Here is a 16,606-nt window from a genome sequence, read left to right on the forward strand (position 1 = left end):
CACAGATTGTCTATATAAAAGGCAGATGGAGATCCTGTGATTTGGTATCAGAGGATGACGACGTACGATGTGGATGTCTCAGATGGATGGTGAGAGGTGGTTGAAGGTAGAATAAAAAATTTTCATTTTTACGAAAGAGGGAGGTAATATTTTTCGCATCTTTGAACATAGTAAAAGGATAGCGAAGTTCATGTGTCTATGTGGGACGACAACTTTATGGGTGGCTAAGGGGATAGATGATTGCTTAGAACTCATCTGTCATCAGGGATTCTTCAGGGAGTCAAGGATGGGTAATGGAGTTATCATCATTCAACATCATATTAACGTAAGGGGCAATTTTTTGCAGCTCCCAGATTTTCGGAATGGAAGGAAGAAAGGTTTTTTGGTGATCTCGGAAGGTGCAATTGACATCAGATGGAAAGGTTTTCTACACTCCATTCAAAGCATCATTGGGTCCAAAGCCGTTGTTCTGAAGCATGCAAACAAATGGGAGTTTGTTGATGGAAAGATAGTGGGAATGCCTCCCTCGGTCAAAGGTGCCTTGTATGCCTTAGTGTAGAGGTCATTGACGGGTAGTCCGGCAGACAGCTCCACGGTGGAAGGAAAGGGTAAGGCACTTGGAGGAGACAAAGGCTGTCAGGTGACATTGGGAGAAGTGGAAGATAAGCACATTGTGTTGCAGGGTGGAATTGCTGGCCTATGTTAGGTGTTTGAGGGTGGGAGAAGTGGAGGGGGTCTTGTGGGTTGTAAGACCTTAATTGACGAGAGTTCTGGAGTATGTGAGAGATCTTATGATTAAAGTGGATAAGGGGCTAGACCTGGTCATAGGGCTGTACAAGAACTGAAGAAACAGGCTGGAAACCTATCAGACCGGCCACCGGAGTTGGGAACCGGCCGAAATTGGCAGAGAACCGGTTGGCCAGCGGTAGGATTTAAGTCAAACTGACGTTGGCCGGTTCGGTCCTGGTTCGATCCAGGGTAAAACCGTTGAACCGGCCGATGTCTTTTCCTTATTTTTTTTTCCATATATACCCAAAATGACGCCGTTTCACTTATTTAAGTGAAATAAATAAGTGAAACGGTGGCGTTTAGATCCTACAGTTTTAAACAAACATTAATGAAACCGTGCCCTTTGGTTGATACCAAACGGCGTTGTTCTGGATAGGGTTAGGCTTCTTTGAAGGAACCCCCACCTTTCTTTGTTCTTCGACTCCACTGTCACTCACCCTTGTGCGCTCTGTGCTCTCTCTCAACTCTCACCTTTGTGTTCTCTCTCACCATCGTCACGGACTCACGTCGTCTTCAGTTCCTCCTCCTCGATGTCACTCACTATTGCCAGCCACTATCTTCTCCACTCTCGCCGATGAATTTCACTTCTAACGTAAGCATTTGAAATTTCGAATTTCACTTCTTCAGTTTCACACTTCCATTGCCCTTCAGATCCCATCGTCATCCCCAATCTTCTTCTAGGATTCATAATGCCACACACAGACTCCCTCTCATCTCCCGATTGTTTGCCTTAAATTTGTTGATCTGATTGTTCATTGTTGAATGTTGAGAAATTTGTTGAATTTTATTGTTGAATGTTGAGAACCGATGGAATGTCGATGAACCGACGGCAACCGGCCGAAAATATGCCGGCCGGTTTGCCCATCCATTATCGATCGGTTTTGGTAGGTATCCTCCCCTGAAAATCATGTCTGTTGGGTTTCGGTTTTGGACTAAAACCGAACCGTGATGATCGGTTTTCACCCTTACCTAGTCACGGGGTTGGGTGGTGGGTTGAAAATGGACGAGGGGGTCGGGGGGTAGATCCTATGGGTTTGAAGGCCTCAAGTGCGCTGGCACAGGGGTGGGCGTCGGCATCACAGTTCACGTCGGTATCACTCAAGATATTGGCAACTTGCCGTCTAATTGCCCTCAGTCACCAGTTGCAAATGAGGTTGGTACCTTTTTCCAGGGTTCACTTTCCGTTGAAGATGAGGGTCTTTCCAGGGTTTTGAGTACTTTGGAAGAAGCAGATAAGCATCTTTCAGAAGATGAAAATGGGGTAATAGAAGGTAGTGCTTCCCCTGCCTGTTCTATGCCTCCTGAGGGAGCTATAGGGTTTAACAAAGTGGCACATAAAGGATTGTCGGGGGGTGGGGCACCTACAAGTAATGTCCTTATTGATGGAATGACAACACCTATGCCGGAGCTGAAGGAATCTTTAATGATGACAACAACATTGGACATCAACAATATAGCTGTTGAGGAGGTTTGGGATTTGAATGCAGGATATAGCAGGAGGAAATTATGGGTTTGTCGTTGGTGCCCTGTGAGGAGGAATGTCTAGGGTTGGGAGTGCAGTTGGGAACTGTGTTTGGGGATGATAATGTTGTTCCCCTAGTTTCTCTTCATCCGATAAACAATATAGCGTGTTCACCATCGGATTGGGTTCTGCATAAGGTTAATGAGATTCAGCATATTGTGGAGCTTTCATATGGAGGATTTGAAGACCAATTTAAAGTACTACTCACTGAGATTGAGGCAGGCTACTCGCTTGAAACAAATTGAGTTTTAAGAAAAGCCAGGAGTTAAAACGTCTTTCTTGGGCAATCAACTACGACGCTAAGGGAGGTAGCTCAAGTCGAGGGAAGACTAAAGTGAGGGCTTTATGAGGACGTCCTCGTAGAGGGAGTTTCGAGAGGAGTATTAGTCTTAAGGGAAACAATGGGTTGGGGATGGGGAGGTGTGTTCTATTCCAATTTGGGCTTAGTGTATTTCATATAGATTTTTAATTTTCATTGGCTTTTTGGGTCATTAGGAACTCTCTATTATGGGCTAGGTGTTTTCTTGTATACGTCCAGTGTACTTGGTTACTCCTATTGATATATATATATATATATAATATTTTTACTTGTAAAAAAAAATTGAATCTTGACGGGATTTTAGTTGCTTGAAAAATTGGTAATTATTGCTGGATTTTGTAGCAGTAAGTTTTTAAGGGAGCTATAGGGATGTTAGGTGTAGTGTTAATGGTGGGAGGAAATACTAGGGATTAAAGTTTTTGTTCCTAGCTGATGATGGATGGATATATTTTGTAGTATGAAAAACAAAGTATGGTTGCTCGATTAAGAGGTGGCTTTTACCAAAAATTAAGTAGGGAGGATTAGAAGAGTTTTATATCAGTTGCATATGGGAAGTATTACCAGTATAGGCGTATAATGGTCCAGGGAAGTGCTAGCCAGGTATGTGCTTGACTTGAAAAAGATAAGTCAATTTGAAACTTCCTTAGAATCACTTATAGTCCCAGTTTCACCTGTAAGTAGCCAATATGGATCTTAGCACTCATGACTACCTTTATGGCTAGTCATCTCTCATATTAGAACTAGTTAAGCTAGAGGAAATCATTCCAAAACTTCCTTATATTCTTCCAAAGATGAACTCCATATAGATTATTCACTTTATTATCACACCATCCTCTCCATGATGTACTCTATTTTGCATTTGCTACTACCCATCACAAGTTCTCTCTCTCTCTCTCTCTCTCTCTCTCTCTCTCTCTCATTTGCATATCACCATAACTATTTCCCCAATAAGGCATACTTGAAAAAGAGCAACCTTTGAACCTTGACCATCCTAGAAATGGCAAATAAACTCTAGACTACCGAACAAGATGATACTTTGATTCCTTTGTCAAGACACCCCATAAAAAAACTCTTTGTAACTTTTCCAAGTGATTGACAACACGGGTCTTGGCAAAAATGTTCATTACCAATACTAGAAAACCGTCCTACAACATAACCCGCAATAGTTTCACCCTCTATTGAGAACTTCTAAGAATCCCTTCTATTCTACTATCCTCCTGCAAGGAAAATAAATCTAGATATGGGATGTGGGCATGTTTTTTTGATTGGCACTAGGTGTTTGAGAACAAAGTCCCGACTAATCCTGGGGATGCACAGGTCCTCAGTAAGGAGTTTTCTGCAAGTGCACCTCGGGTAATTTAAGGGGAAGCTCTTCCAGTCTAATGACCCCTAGAAATTGTTTGCACCTAAGAGGATTTAAACCTTATACTTGAAGGGAGCATACCACCAAGACCAATGCCTTTACCACTTGATCCCTAAGGGGTTAGAGTGGTAAAGGCCTTTAACAAGGATGGGCATTTTGACCCTGTCCTTTAACAACGGAGGCAAATTATTAGAAGAATTGAGTGCTAAATTCTCATATGACCTATCCAGACGTGAAGCTAGGCTTTCCCCCATGTCTTCGCCATGCACTTTGCCATTACAATATAAAGAATCAACCAAATTACCTCCACCGTAGAAAATAATTATAGAAGCAGCTACATCAACATTTTTTGTATTGGATGGAGGACTTTGAATTGCTGGATATTGGTTGGAAGAAAATCTTCCAAAGCTTAATAAACATGAACAGGGTTTCCCTATTATGTCAGACTTGCTGGCCTCACTTAGATTGGCTGCTATTGTGTGGAAACCGAGAAGTCTTAGCTTTGGCAGTGTGAAGTGTAGGCCTTGCACCTGGGTTTGATAATGTGGCTTTTTCAAAGATCTACTTGACTTTATTTTGCATTGAAGAAAGAGTTGGTTCGGGTTGTGCTTGAAAAGTCCAGATCCATTAACCCTTCGCCTTATTGAATTTGTTTGCTTGGCCAACTGCACACAGACCTCTATTACGAGGCCGAGCCATTTTCATAACTATTCGAATTATAGACTCGTCCCCAATACCTTGTTTGATGGTCTCATCTTCTAACCTGATAAAACTTGTATGTACACTTATTTTTACAACATGAGCACACCCTCTCGAATTTTGAACAGCTAGCTCCTCAATTCATTGAAGTACTGTTCATTTTCTTCTCTCCATTAACATTTAAGACACCAAACTCTCCAAACCAAATTTCATTTTTTACTTCTAGCAAAATTCTTGGATGTAGTAGATACTGTAATTCCTACATATTAAAAGAACTCTAATTCCTGTCTCACCTCTCACTTAAGTCATGAATTTTCTTTGAAATTCTTACGTGAGTCCCCTGTTATGAGCCTTATATTCTGGCCAAATGTACAACTTTTTACTACCCAGTTTACAATAAATCTGAAGTCAACATCTGAGACATTTCTCTTATCAAGAGAACCCCCCCAGTGAACACCACAACAAAAAAAAAAAAAAACATCTACACTTCTGAAATTGTGAGAATGCTCAGCTTTGGCTTTGCCTCTGATAATTTTTTATTTTTTATATTTGAAAATTTGCCGTTGATAATTGATTGGAACTAAATAACCACCTTTAACTTAAAAAAAAAAAAAAAAAAAAAAAAAAAAAGCCACCTTCAGAAGCTCTATAACAAAACCCTGCCATCCCACCCCTATAAAATCTTTTGGAACGACAATATACATTGAACCTCGCCTTATGTACTCTGGCAAGTCCAAATAATGAGCATATGAATTGGAACACTGTGTCAATATTTGCTCTGTTTCTAACCCTCGACTTTCACACAAACTCCTGGTGCTTTCTGCTTGACCAAAGCTTCCATTGTTGATCCCATCCATGCTAAACTAATTTGGCTCAGACACACTGATCTCTAAATGCTCCTACTTCTTTCACTAATATGTACCACTGTATCCCTTCTTCTACCAATATTTCAGAGTATTTTGATTCCGTAACAAAACAGATGAAAACCCATGCCAAAATCTGATATTTAGCAATACAAAAGTATTCCATGAGGTTGTTCTGAAGAGGTGACAGTGTGGATAAATTTACTGCTAAAATTAAATTAAATTGGAATAAAATAAACCAAAGCTCTCCTAATAAGTTATTTTTATTTTTGATATCCATAAACTTTATTAAAAAAAAAAAACTTGTAACTAGGCATTATCTTTTGTTTACTTCTTATGCACTTTGGCAACACCTATTCACTTGACTCAGTGGAATTTTATTTTACCTTTAAAAAAAACCAGAGTAGACATATGGGAACCATCTTTCATATAGCTACAATCGTGGAATGCAATATAGACCTCTTCAGCTTGCAAGAAGATCAACCACCCTTATGTATATGAAACTCTTTTTTTGATTAGTAGTCTGTATATGAAACTAATTCTTAAATGTTAATGGAAACCTCTAGATTTGTTTGAAATTGCCAACTTTTTGCTATTTATCTGCAGTATGTGAGCATGCTTATTCACTGGCTCAAAATCTGGATCCTAATAGTGAAGGAAGAGGTGTTTTACAATTCAAAACTGGACTGATGTCAGTCATCAAGGTATGTGTTCAGGCTGAAATGCTAAATTTTGTTTTGTACAAGCTCTCTATTGCTCTTTTGGACATTAGGGATTAGCGTATTGAATATCTTGTTTATATTTGAATCTATATTTTACTTGGTTCTTAAATATGAGACTTTCACTTTTACCACCAATTCAATTAATCTTGGGCTTTATTTTGTTTTAATGTCACATGTAATATGTTGTCATTTTGAGCAATTTTCAGCAAAAACTAGCAAAGAAGGAGGTTGGTCCAATAGATAGAAGTCAAGACGTTGCATGGTTGCAAGAGTTCTACAAACTGTACAGAGAGAAGAATAATGTGGACAAGCTACGAGAAGAAGAAATGAAGTTGAGGGAGTCTAGTGCTTTTAGTGGAAACCTGGGCGAGTATGTTTCTGAACTAGGAAATAACATTTTAATAATTTTGAATTAAGCTCTGCTCTCGAACCATTCACCTCTCGCTTAATATGGTTCTTGCCTGCCTTCTTTTATTCTCTATAGGCTCCCCCCCCCCCCCCCGCCCCCAAAAAAAAAGAAATAGAAAAATAGAAATTAAAAACCAAACTTTTCATTTGCTTGTTGCTCGAGGGTGCCCAGATTTCGATATCTTATGTTCTTTTTCTTTTGGAATTGATTTCGTGAGTTCTCTTAATATTCCCCGGAAGCAAGGTCTTTTTTAATGCTTCTCTGGAGTATGTTCATGTTTGACATAATTTATATAGGGCATTATTTTGAAGTTTCTATCAGTGTTTTTTTGGGGATTTGAGAACTGAGGCTTTGACAGGGACAAAGGAAATTTTGTAGTTAGTGCTAGATTTTTTTTTTTTTTTTTTTTTGGGGGGGGGGGGGGAACCTCTCCAATAAGTGCTAGAATTTTCCTTGTTTGTATTTATAAAAAAATGGAATTTTCCTTGTCTGCAATATAATATGAAATTTGTGGCTAAATATCGGAAGAATTATTCTAGTTCATCGTTTGTAAAGTTTGATCCTTGCAGAAGGAAAGCATTGATCTTATCAAAGTAAATTTTAGAGGTAGGTTGAGGTTTAAATTGGACCTGATTTTCGGTTTTACCAAGTTGTAAACCTGCAGAAGATAACTTAGGTAACATGTTTAGGTCAAAGTCAGAATTCAAGAAGGGAATGTCGATTAAGTACTTGAAGAATCTATAGCCTTGCCATATACTTTTGGGGTCTTTCTTATCCTACTTGGACAAGGACTCCTAATGAGTTAGACAAAAACTCTGTACTAGAAGCTCAATATCTTGGAGAACAATGCCATCATGTTGTTGTGGAGCATATAATGGGAGGGGTCTTGGACATGGATAGCCCATACTTTGTTCACAAAAGCAGTGTGCTCTGTTGTTTGGAGAGCAATGCCTTCAATGTTCTTGTTGAGCATATGGTGGGAAATGAACAATAGGTGCTTTACAAGGAATGAAGGTCCATTCTTTGTATTGATCTTTGGGTTTTATCATTTATTTTATTGATGCTATGAATTCAAGGATTTTGAATTAGTTACCTTTTCTTCTTTTTATTTTTTTTATTTTATTTTTTATTTTTTATTTTTATATTGGCATCGGGTGTCTAGGAACAACATCCTAATCACTAGGGTGCATAAACTCTCGTCAAGGAGTTTTTCGCCAGTACACCTCGGGTAATTTAAGGAGAAAATCCCCCAGTTCGAAGGCTCCTAGGTGTTGGCTCAAGTGGTAAAGGCCTTGGTTTGGGGGTATGCTCTCCCCAGGTCTAAGGCTCAAATATCGTTGGGTGCAAACAATCTTTTCTTTTTCTTTGAGGTGCTCATGAACATTGAACGAAATCATATGGTATTAACTAGAAAAAATTTGATGAAAAAAAATGAAATCATATGAGATATTAACTAGAAGTGTTAAATATTAGAAAGTAGAAAATCATGGGCAAGTCCATTAAAATCAATGACCCCTGCCCATAAGAACCAAGGTTTTAAAGAAGAAAACTTTAAGCTCATCCATTGTTCTCTCGAGATCCTCGAAGCTCCCATCATTTCTCTCCTGTAAAATGCACCAACACATACATACTGGGGCCATCTTCCATATTGCTACCACTTGTGGATTGCCTTGGAGTCCTCTCCAACTTGCTAGAGAATCCACCAATGTATGAGGCATGACCCATGACAATCCTATTCCCACAAAAAAATCTTCCCACAAGGTCCTAGCCACCTCACAATATAGAAGCAGACGATCTACATATTCCCCATCCTTTTTACATATGCAACACTAGTCTAGCACCATTACACAACTTGTTCTTAGATTGTCTATTGTAAGAATCTTGTCTAGGGAAGCTATCCAAACAAAGAAAGCTGCTTTCGGAGGAGCTTTTGTCTTCCCTATTCCTCCATGGAAAAGTGGTCATGCTCTGGTTAGTTAGAACTTGGTAAAACGATCTAACTATGAATCTACCTTTCTTAGAGGGGCTCCAACTGATCTTATCTAAGGTGCCCGCACTCACCCTGATGGAATATAGTGAGGCAAAAAACTCGGAGATAACTCCTACTCCCAATCTTGTGCCATCTTGATTAAATCTACATTCCATTGCGGAAAACTAAGAGAGAAGACCAAGAGATCAGATACTGAAGCATCATTCACCCGTACAAGCTCAAAACTGTTAGGAAATGTTTCTTTAAGGCTTTGTTCACCACACCATTGTCGTTTCAAAATTTGACTTGAAAACCATCACCTACCTCAATACATGCTTGGCTCAGGAAAGTCTCCCATCCTTTCTAATGTGTTTTCACAAACCACCCCTTATGGTCCGTAGATCTCATTGGAGCACCATCCTCCTCAAGACTCCCCAAACTTTGAAACTATATCTGACTTCCATTGGGCCCCCCTTTCTTGTTGCTACCACCAAAACCATTTACCCAAAAGAGCTTGATTGAACTTCATCAAATTATGGATTCCCAATCCACCCTCAGACATTGGTGTGCAAATAGTTGACTAGTTCACTAGATGAAATTTGAACTCATCCCCAATCCCACTTCACAAGAAATCCTGTTGTAGCTTCTCAATAAGATTGGCTACTTTCGTAGGGAGCGGGAACAAGGATAGTAAATAGGTTGGTAGATTAGAAAGGGTACTTTTGATTATGGTAAGCCTACACCCTTTAGACAAGTATAACCCCACAAATCTACGTTCCACCTTTTCAATCACGCCATTCCAAATCCCTTTTTATTTGAAGGAAGCACCCAACGGTGCCAAAATACTTCATAGGTAAATAAGATACCTTACATCCTAGGAGGTGAACTAGATTCATTGCATTTGGGACAACCCCCGTAGGCAACAAGTTAGACTTTGAAAGATTCACTCTCAAACTGGAGACGACTTTGAAACAAAGGAGAGCTCTCAAATATTGAATGTGCCCATGATTTTTTCCAACAAAAATGAGAGTATCATCGGCCAAAAGCAAATGAGAAATATCAATAGATCCATAATCACTATTCCCCACCGAGAAGCCATAGAGAAGCCACCTCCCATGAGGCCCAAAATCATCTTGCTAAGAGCTTCCATGACGATAATGAGAAGTAATGGAGAGAGCGGATCCCCATCTCAAACCATGGGAGGAGTCAACCCATCGGCGAATCGTTCACCAAGATAGAAAAGCAAACTGTAGAAATGCAATATGCTAGCCAAGCACACCATTTTGCCCCAAAACCACTTCTTGCAAGTAGATAAATCATGAAGTTCTAGTTGACATGATCATAAGCTTTCTCTATGTCTAGTTTGCAAAGTAATCCAGGTTGTTTAGATTTGAGTTGTTTGTCCAGGGCTTCATTTGCAATTAATGCTGAATCAAGAATTTGTTTGCTTTTGACAAATGCATTTTGTGGCTTCAAAATTAATTTCTCCATCACCATACTCAAATCTATTCACTAGAACTTTATAAAGGATCTTGTACACCCCATTCACAAGGCTAATAGGGCGGTAGTCTCTAATATCCCGGACCCCAGTTTTTTAGGAATAAGGGCTAAAAAGGTAGCATTGAGACTTTTTTGAAGCTCTTGAAACACCCTCATTAGATCATCCTTGATCGCTTCCCAACAAACTTGGAAGAAACCCATGGTAAAACCGCCACTACGGATCACTTTGCATACTTCATCTTCTTTGAACAGCCTTTTAAGCCACCCCGAACTTTGTTGGTCTAATGATTCAATGGTTAAACCATCCACTCTCGGTCTCCATGCGTGCTATTCTGAGAGGAGGCACTCATAGTACTGTACAATGTGATTCTTGATAATTAACTGGTCCGAAGAAACTGCACCATCTACTATTAGCGCCTCAATTGCATTATTCCTCCCATTCGAATTAGCCACCTGATGAAAGCACTTTGTGCACTTGTCTCCCTCAAGCCATATTTCTCTTGATTTTTGTCTCCGAGAGATTTTTTCCATCAATGTTACTCTTTGAAGTTTTGTGACTACCGACTCTTGCGGATTATCTCAGCTTTAGAGAGAATATTTACCGCCTCTCCCTCCAGGGCCTATAACTCCTCCAAAAGAGAGCACCTCTGGTGGCCCACATTTCCAAAAACTTCTTCATTCCATCACTTCAAATAATCCTTCAATGCTTTTAGGTTTCTTGCCATTATGAAACTTGGGGAGCCTTGGAAGCAGTACGATGACCACCATTGTGCAGTCATGTCCACAAAACTGCCAATTTTAAGCTACATATTCTCAAGTTTAAAATACCTTTTGCCCGCTTGGATGCCTCCATTGTCTAGGATGATAGGGAAATGATCTAACCATAACTTGGGTGGTCTTTTTTGAATTACATCTGGAAAATGTAACTCCTAATAAGGAGTTATCAAAAACCTATCGATCCTCGACCAAGATGGATGCTCTCGACTGCTCGACCATGTGAACGTGCCGCCAGTTAAAGGAATATCCATAAGTTCATGTTCGAAAATGGAGTCTAAAAACTCCTGCAGAGCGGGTTTAATATGAGACGCACCCGATCTTTCACTCTGGCAGCAAGTGGCATTAAAGTCCCCCCTATATTGCTTGGTATCTCCCACCAACTATGAATCCCCACCAACTCTTCCCACAATATCTTTCTTTCCGAATCAAGATTAGGGCCATATACTCCTGCAAATACCCACAAGAATCTGTCTTCTATATTCTTAAAGGAGCAAGCCACAATAAACTCTCCTACACATTCATCCGTTCTCTTGACCACCCTTTTGTCATACATAACTAAAACACCCCCGGATGCCCATTTAGATGGCAAGTATGACCAACCACATGTTGACATCTCCATAGACTTCAAACTAATTTTTTTTTTTTTTTGATTGGTACATATGAATTTTATTAAAGAAAGGTGAAGCTAGAATTCAAACTAATTCTCTAGTGATAAATTCCAGCTTGGTCTCATGTAATCAGATTATATCACCCTTCCATTGACAAAGTTTCTTTCTAATTTTGAGCCGCTTGTTACTCTTCGTTCAGCGCCTGTACATTCCATGATATAATTTTTCGTTTCATAAAGAGACCATCTTTGCCCTTCCCTTAAGACACCCTTGGTTAGAGCTTCTCTCTCCTACATCATCATTCATTGCCCATGTAAGCCTGTTGACTTCTCTTGCTCTTTTTTTGGCTTAATTGTGAGATGGGATGGAGCTGGAATGTGAATGTCCAGCCTCTATAGCTGTGAGTAATGCCATGTAATTCATCTTCGAAACCCTTGCACATGATCCCTATGCAATGCTCCATAGCTTTTTGAATAACCCAATCTGACACGTTGGGATGAAACGAGTTTGGAGGAATAGGTTGCTCCCCATCAATTGTTGTCCTGCCCATCCCTACATACTCCGTTCAACCACCATGTTTGACAACCCTTGCTGCTCCCCATCCCTATTAGACTCCAACAAAACCAAAGCTCCTTCCGTTTTGAATTTCCCCACCGTGCACTGAGTTTCCCCCATTGTTTCCTCGCCCTCAGAGTCGATCGACAGATGTTTCGGAGCTAAAACATCATTTTCCGATGCTACTACAGTCACCGTTGTAGCAAGGCTGTAAGTCATCGGCATGGATGACTCCGACACTAGTTTCCGTGCCACCTTGCAGTGCGTTGGCCCTCCCGACGACTCTTCCTCCTTCTCATCGACAGGTGGCACCATTTGGGCTACGATTTCATTCTCTGGTGCCGGTACCGTCAACTTCGCAGCAATGGAAATGGTTGTCAGCCCAAATATCTGCGGTACAGGTTTTTGTGCTTCCACGCCGTTCTTTGCCCCTATAGTTGGCTTAAGGATTTGTGTGGCCGTCTCCTTCTAACCTACCTCTTCACTTTCTGATGTCAATACTGGCAGAGTGGTGTCGGATGTAGCCCTAAGAGTTACTGGCGGGTGGTTTTGTCTCACCCCTGGCCGGTGGTGTTGGTCTTTCGGCATCTCTTTCACAATTGCTGACGGTGAGCCCCTTTCGAAGGTAGAGGGCTCAACCCTTTTAAGAGTCCAATTCTTCCTGGGTAAGTGATTGGAGTGGATCCGAACCAATCCAATTTTAATTTTACTTTTCTTGGGCTGATGGGCTTCGGGCCGTTGCTAAACATCCCTCCATCTAAAGTTTCCAGTTCCTTCTTTCGTTTGCCCAGGCCCATATCCACTTTATAAATTAGTGTTTCTACCGTCTTTTTCAAAACTCCCAAGTCCTCTTTTAAGCATTTTAGGACACTCTAGCCTCACTTTCTATTGAGCCAACGTTGAGCAGACCACCACCATCATTTTTTGTGTAAATTCTGGAGTGATTTTCTGGCACCTCAAACAACCTTTGACCATGCTTCTCTGGAATGGTAACAGTCTCCCCTATTGCTCTTCCCTCTTTACCCCTATCACTTTGCTGCAATGCCAGTGAGTGGCCCGCACTATGTGACACCACCACCAGTTTCCCTGCCCCACCCATCGCTGCCTCTGCATACGACTTGACCTGCTTCCCCTTCCCTTTGTATACCACCTTGACTGGGATTAAAGGCAATGCTAGCCTAACCCGTCGGGATAATGGACAGAGCATGAGAGCATGCTTGATCTCCAAAGAAAAGCTTTGCCACCCCCTTCCTTCCATTCCTTCTGGGATCACTAAAAGTCCTCGCTGCCCACTTACACCATATTTTGCTAGTTCTAGATGACGTCCGAAAGCATTAGAAGATGATGAGTGAAGATAACTTTGTTTCCATCTCAATAAGTTTTGCAAAAATCTATCTTGCCCTCCGATAAGAAACATTCTTCCAAAGTGTTTGCAAACCAATGTGTACTAGCCCAACTTAGTACCATCACCTTTGTAACCTTCATACTCCTCTCAATGATACGAATTCATTTCGCCCCCTCCAACGTTAAAACAACACTTTTGTTTCTATCAGTATGTGTTTTAAGAGGCCCATCCTTGTAAACTAAAACAAATAAATAAATGAAAAACAACTGAGAAGCTTGATTCCGGCAAAAGTCACTGGAACAACTTAGCAGTTGGTATCATATACTGAGAGAAAACATGCCCAGACTCTCCACGGTTGGTAACTTTTAATTTTGGAGTTTCGTGGGTTGCTAATTTACATAGCCAAAGATAGTTCTCCTTAATTCTATTTTTTTATTTTTAATTTTAAAATTTAGATTGAGTTTGTAGAGTGAAACTTGCTGAGTCCACCTTGTTGAAGTTCATGGCTGAGAAGAAATTGGTTTAGTAAACATGCCCGAACATAGATTTTCCTTCTATGGAGACATCGTTTGGAGATTGTGAAGGGATTTACATATTTAAAAAAAAGTCGTAAAGGGATTTGTCTTGTTTTGGGGAATGATTTGGAGCTTCTCATGTTTTCTACTTCTCTGATTTTTCAGAAAACATTAAGAAGCTGATGTGTCATCTTCCCGTTAAATGGTGTAAAACATATGTCCTAACCATGCACCATATTGAAAATAATGTTTTCTTCCTATATGATGTGCCTCCTTTGTTTTCAATATTTCTCTTTTGACTGATTGATTGTTGATTTCAGGTTGGAGCGAAAGACAGTAAAGAGAAAACGGGTGTTTGCAACTTTAAAAGTTTTAGGGACGGTGCTGGAACAGTTGACCAAGGAGATTCCTGAAGAGGTTGGATATCTTCTGTCTTTTCTTAGATTTGCAGGAATTAAGCCTCTACCTTTTATTTGGCTTCATTTTCTTAGTATTTTTCTTTTTAACCCTTTTGAGTTGCCCAATTATGTGGGATATCTGATGCTGAAAGGGGAAGTGTGAAGCACATACTCTTTTCTTTTTAATCTTATGAATTTGTTGAGCTCCAACTATGACGGTGCGGAGTCGGACCCAAAGTTGGTGGGTTGGATTTTTACAAATCCTACCACTTGTCAAATAAAAAAACTGGGAACAGATTTTAGTAATTTTGTCAAGTTTTAACCCCAAGGGGTTGGCCCTAGTGGTGAAGGCCTTGGTGTTAGGGTCTAACTCCCTTCAAGGTCAAAGGTTCAACACCTCATGGGTGCAAACAATCCTTTGGGGCCACACCCCCTGGTGAAAAGCCAGCGATTTAACCAGTTCCGTGTAGGGAAACTTCCGAGGGTGCGGTGCATGGGGCCGGGGTTTACTTTGCAAGGGTGGGTCCAAAGGGCCTTGTCTTGGAGAGGTTCCCCGACATTTAAAAAAAAATTGACAAGTTTGTGGCAGTGAGGTGGGGAGTGGTTCCCGTGCTTAAGATCACTTCACAATGTGCTGTTTAGTAGGCTACCAGGAATTCATAGTTGGACTCATTGCAAACTACAAATTTGATTGTTGATTTGATTAATTTTCGTGAGTTTTATATTTTGTTTGGTATTTGTTACAACCCCTATGTGTGTGCAAATTACTATGAAATATGCTGATAATGTAGTTTTCTTATTTGATTTGATGTAATTTTATTTCATTGCTTTTCTTTTCAGCTTAAACGGGTGATGGAATCTGATGCTGCAATGACTGAAGATTTAATTGCTTATAACATTATACCATTGGATGGTCCGTCCTTAACAAATGCCATTGTGGATTTGCCTGAGGCAAGTTTGTTTCCTTTCATGTAACTAATGTAATTCTAAAGCAACTGTTGATTATTTCTTCCATTATCTAACTTGAGGGCCTTATTACCAGGTGCGAGCTGCAGTGTCAGCTGTAAAGTACTTTAGGGGTTTACCAAAATTGCCTGTGGATTTTCTCATTCCTGCGACGAGGAATGCTGATATACTTGATTTTCTGCATTACATATTTGGATTTCAGGTCTGTACATCTATAATTTCTAAATATTAAAGTTAGAATGGTTGGACTTTTCCCAGAACGTAATGCAACACGGAGTAAGGGTCTTGCCTGCTGTTTTGGGTATTTTTTCTAAAATCTGGGGTTAATGTGAAATTTAGATGGCTTTCCCTCTGGACAATTTCAAGGGTTATGTGGAAATAAGCCTTTTTTCCTGGGGCAAGGTGGTCCATTTGATTGTCATAATCCTTGAGTGATATGATTAACTGTTGGTGGTTCATGTGTTCAAGATTGCTGGAATCTTTTGGATTGGAAGCTCTGTCCTTTGATTTTTTCATGCATCCCCTGTTGCATGTTGGTTCTTTTGGTTCTGAAAACTCATCATCCGGAATGTGAATCTTTTCTTATGCATGGGAAAACACGAGTTGAACTGTGTTTCATTTTTTAATGGGAGTCAACTAAGGAATGATGTACAACAAGGATTGATTTATGCCAATTATTTATTTATCTCAATGGGATTGATTTATGCCAATTATTTATTTATCTTTTGGAGTTTGGGTTGTTATGTGTGTCATTTTGGATGGTTTGGAAAGTTTTGTCTCTTTCATTTGTGGTTGTATTCCTCTCATGTCCATATGTTGGGTTTGGGATTCTGCTTTGTTTGTTAGATTTCTTAGTTTGGGACGTTACTGTCATAAAATTGTTTCTTGCATCTAATGTTTAAAGTCTTTGTTTACCAGAAGGACAATGTTTCCAATCAGCGGGAACATATAATTCATCTCCTTGCCAACGAACAATCACGGCTTCATATTCCTGAAGAACCTGAACTGGTGAATCTCTAATCTTTACTGTTGCAATTGCATTAATCCAAGATACTGGATTAGATGGTCATATATTCACCTAGAGGACACATAATAGAGTTTCCATGGATCTTTAATGATTATTGAAAGTAGAAAAGTACTTCCACTTTTCATTTCTTGGTATTGATTAAGTTCTTAAAAAAAGTGCAAATGCGGAGACTGAAGCATTGGCAAACGTCTGAGTAAACGAGAGGAATCACAGGAGAAGTACAATGGGAACAAGATATTTTAAGACTGCAAGAAATGAAA

At 40.0% G+C, this 16,606-nt stretch overlaps 1 protein-coding gene across 2 annotated transcripts in view; it reads left to right on the top strand.

Annotated features, from left to right (window-relative positions):
• Positions 1-16,606, top strand: part of LOC122291998 (callose synthase 9) — an 88,453-nt gene that overhangs the window by 3,223 nt on the left and 68,624 nt on the right. For both annotated transcript variants that reach the window (XM_043100125.1, XM_043100126.1), the window contains 6 exons: positions 6,162-6,259; positions 6,484-6,647; positions 14,276-14,372; positions 15,194-15,304; positions 15,396-15,521; positions 16,238-16,327. In XM_043100125.1, the coding sequence (XP_042956059.1) occupies positions 6,162-6,259; positions 6,484-6,647; positions 14,276-14,372; positions 15,194-15,304; positions 15,396-15,521; positions 16,238-16,327 (686 nt within the window). The remainder of the gene's footprint in view (positions 1-6,161; positions 6,260-6,483; positions 6,648-14,275; positions 14,373-15,193; positions 15,305-15,395; positions 15,522-16,237; positions 16,328-16,606) is intronic.

Source organism: Carya illinoinensis, chromosome 13 (genome assembly GCF_018687715.1).
Source record: "Carya illinoinensis cultivar Pawnee chromosome 13, C.illinoinensisPawnee_v1, whole genome shotgun sequence".
NCBI classification, from domain to species: Eukaryota; Viridiplantae; Streptophyta; class Magnoliopsida; order Fagales; family Juglandaceae; genus Carya; species Carya illinoinensis.